Here is a 3,878-nt window from a genome sequence, read left to right as displayed (position 1 = left end):
AGACTGTTCTCCACCAGAAATTGTTCTTGAACTTTAAAAATAATGTTTGCTTTTATCATTGCACCCATCTGCTGATTGTATTTGGCCATGGCATGTGCTTTTCTTGCTTGCCCCCATCCTAGCAGGCCATCCACTGTGACGGGTAGTGGTCAGAGGACAGGTATATCATGCTCCTAGGAATCATCTGCACCAGCAGATGTTATAAATGACATGTGTAATTTAGATATCTGGATATTCCAAAAGTCTTTTTTTTTTATTTTGGAAAAATAATAATATATTTGGAAGTAGTAAATCATTCTTATTTATGTTTGGACAGTATCCTTCCCAACAAAATGAGGTGGAAATATTCTGGGCTAAAAGTGAAGTATATTTAGAATCATCAAATTAAAATATGTTTATTGTTAAATATTTAAAATATAAAAATATATTAGAAAGCAAACCCAAATCATCTCTAATCTTATCATAAATATGGCTTGGTATCTTATTATAAATATGGCTTAGTAGTTTGCTTTTTCTCTTATTATGGTAGGAGACTTTCTCATGTCCTCACATAGTCTTTGGGAATATGGAAGTTGCTTCTTTTCTTGCTTCTTTTAATCTTTGTATATTTCTATAATACAGTTAATCATTATCCCATTATTGGAGATTAATAATTTCTTGTAAAAATCATCAAAGAGGGTATCTTTGTCAAGATAGAGAGAGGCAGAGGGGGAGAGAGAGAGGGAGAGACCTATCAATATTCTGGGCCTGAAAATGTGATACTGAAAGAGAAGGCATTGGAAAAATGTTATTAATACGATGATTGTTGTCATTTTGTCTCTCCCAAACTCATTCACAGAAAGAAGTCATCCAGATGCACAGTTCCAATAGAACCACTATGGTTACACAGTTTGTCCTGGTGGGCTTCTCTAGCCTAGGGGAGCTCCAGCTGCTGCTGTTTGTCATCTTCCTTTTCCTGTACTTGACAATCCTGCTGGCCAATGCCACCATCATGGCTGTTATCTGCTGCAGCTGGACTCTGCACACTCCCATGTATGGTTTCCTGTTCATTCTTTCCTTTTCTGAATCCTGCTACACGTTTGTCATCATCCCTCAGCTGCTGGTCCACCTGCTCTCAGCCACCAAGAGCATCTCCTTTGTGGCCTGTGCCACCCAGCTCTTCTTCTTCCTTGGCTTTGCCTGCACCAACTGCTTTCTCATCGCTGTGATGGGGTATGATTGCTATGTGGCAATTTGCCACCCTCTGAGGTACACACTCATCATGAACACAGGTTAGGGTTGGGGTTGGTTTCCCGGTCCGGAGTCATGGGTTCCTTCATTGCTTTGGTGGCCACCAACCTCATCTGTGACATGCCTTTTTGTGGCCCCAACAGGGCCAACCACTATTTCTGTGACATGGCACGTGTTATTAAGTTGGCTTGCACAGACACCCATGTGAAGGAACTGGCTCTATTCAGCCTCAGCATCCTGGTGATCATGGTGCCTTTCCTGCTGATTCTCATCTCTTATGGCTTCATCTTTAACACCATCCTGAAGATCCCCTCAGCTGAGGGAAAAAGAAAGGCTTTTGCAACGTGCACCTCCCACCTCACGGTGGTCTTCGTGCACTACGGTTGTGCCTCCATCATCTCCCTGAGGCCCAGATCCAAGTCTGCCTCAGACAAGAATCAGTTTGTGGCAGTGACCTACACTGTGGTGACTCCCCTGCTTAATCCCCTTGTCTACAGTCTGAGGAATCAGGAGGTGAAGACTGCCCTCAAGAGAGTTCTGGGAATGCCTGTGGCAACCAAGGTGATCTAACAAAAAACCCTAAAATTAATGAGGGACTCTACAGAGGTCAAAGGCAGGATATTTTCTTTGCCCTTTTGCCAATTCAGTCCTGATGTGGACAATGTTTCCAAGGACTAAGACCACTGTTGCCCTTTTCTTTCCTCCCAGTCCAGAAAAAGCATGAGTCCGTCTACATGCTACATTGTCCAATGCTTGGTTAAGAAACAAAAAAACCAAGGCACCTGGGTGGCTTAGTTGGTTAAGCATCAGACTCTTGGTTTCGGTTCAGATCATGATCTCAGAGTAATGAGACTGAGCCCTGCGTTGGGCTCTATGCTGAGCATGGAGTCCACTTGGGATTCTCTCTTTCTCCCTCTGTCCCTCCCTGCTGACACTCTCTCTCAAAACAAACAAACAGACAAACTATAAAACAACTCACGCTTGGCAAAAAGAGAAAAATACATTTTTTTTTTCTTTTAAGGGAAGGCAATACTCAAATTGAAAGGTGGCCACGGTTAGCTTTCCTGGCTGATTAGAGAACAGTATCCAAAACTATGGACAGCATGTTATCTAGGACATAGGCATCCACAAGTAGTAAACCAACTATGTACCAGGTTCCATACAAAGTGGAAAAACTAAGACGAGTAAGTTGATAGTTTACAGAGGTGGGGGAGGGGTAGGAACATGAACGGAGAAAGAAAACTATGACAGTGCACAATGATCAGATCTGTTAAACGGATATAAAATAAGAGTTATGAGAGCCAAAAGAACAAATATTTATTGCTTCTGAAGGAATCAGTATTACCAGAAATGTTGATTTTTTTCAAAATTTAAAGCTAGTTTCTTATTATATTAATTATAAATTAAACACATTCATTTTTGTTTGTAGTTTTGCTTTGTTTTCATGGTAATGTGTTCAAGTTTTTAGTGGATATAATTTTATTTTAGTAATGGACCTAAAACCACCATTAATGACATCACATTTGCTGCTAACGTGGAACAGAGTAAATGCTCTGGAAAGGCTCAAAAGGCCCAGATTTTGCAGCTCACTGACCCTGCAAAGGTCACAATGTAAACCTTACATGACTCTAACGATTGTCATAATTTGAACTATAAATACTAAAAGGAATTGATTTTAAATCTATTATTTTATTTTATTATTTTATTATTTTAAATCTATTATTTCAAGCCATGTAATTTGAGATGTTATTTAAAACTCTTCAAACTGATGTGCCTTGAATTTTTTTCATCTGGACAACTGAGGGTTTTGGTTTTTTTCTATGAATATGTGAATTATCTAGTGAGCACATAGCTTGTCTTCTGGTTCAGAGAGTCAGTCACTATTAATTAGACCTTTTCTCCGCCCAGTGACCCAGCCCATACTAGAATAAAAATCTCCTGATTTGTTAAAATTATGTTTCATCATCACCCAAAGGAAAAATGGTTATCATTAATTATGAGACCATGAAAATAACTTGTAAACAGGGAACATGTTTTATGTAACCAGTTAGCCATCACACTCTCTTCCCTGTGGAAAGCTCCTTGGCTGATTCCCTCAGTATAATAAACACTTGTGTCCAGCACATTACTTCCTGCGGTGTCTGTGAGGTTCAGCCCTTACAAGTTAAATTGTCTGTGTCTGTTCTCAAGACCATCTGTGACAGTTTATTTATTATTCTAATTATTCTGCTTGTGATATGTAATTTTGTGCTATGGGCTGGTGAAATATTACTGCAATAAAGAGTATTTGTTTCTTTTTTTCTTTATTTTATTTTATTTTTTTGAAAGATTTTATTTATTTATTTGAGAGAGAGAATGAGATAGAGAGAGAGAGCATGAGAGGGGGGATGGTCAGAGGGAGAAGCAGACTCCCCCGCTGAGCAGGGATCCCAATGAGGGACTCGATCCCAGGACTCCAGGATCATGACCTGAGCCAAAGGCAGTCACCCAACCAACTGAGCCACCCAGGTGTCCCAAAGATTATTTGTTTCTAATATAACTAGATGGAGTGTTTTGGAAAAATAAAATATGACCAAGAAAATCACAGAAGAAAGGAAAGTCATAAAAACCTAGAAGTGTCATTTGCTTAGATTATTTTGCAAGTGACT

The 3,878-nt window shown here is 39.5% G+C and overlaps 1 protein-coding gene across 1 annotated transcript; it reads left to right on the top strand.

Annotated features, from left to right (window-relative positions):
- Positions 1–853: 853 nt before the first annotated feature.
- Positions 854–1,901, top strand: LOC102742205 (olfactory receptor 10T2). Its single transcript, XM_031036170.2, is given in 2 exon segments — positions 854–1,271; positions 1,274–1,901. Coding segments are annotated over 2 exon segments (945 nt in total). The 3' UTR covers positions 1,801–1,901.
- The last annotated feature ends 1,977 nt before the right edge of the window (positions 1,902–3,878 follow it).

This window comes from Leptonychotes weddellii, unplaced genomic scaffold (assembly GCF_054177405.1).
Source record: "Leptonychotes weddellii isolate Sample4059 unplaced genomic scaffold, ASM5417740v2 HiC_scaffold_13814, whole genome shotgun sequence".
Taxonomy (NCBI): domain Eukaryota; kingdom Metazoa; phylum Chordata; class Mammalia; order Carnivora; family Phocidae; genus Leptonychotes; species Leptonychotes weddellii.
This window is presented reverse-complemented; position numbering and strand designations above follow the sequence as displayed.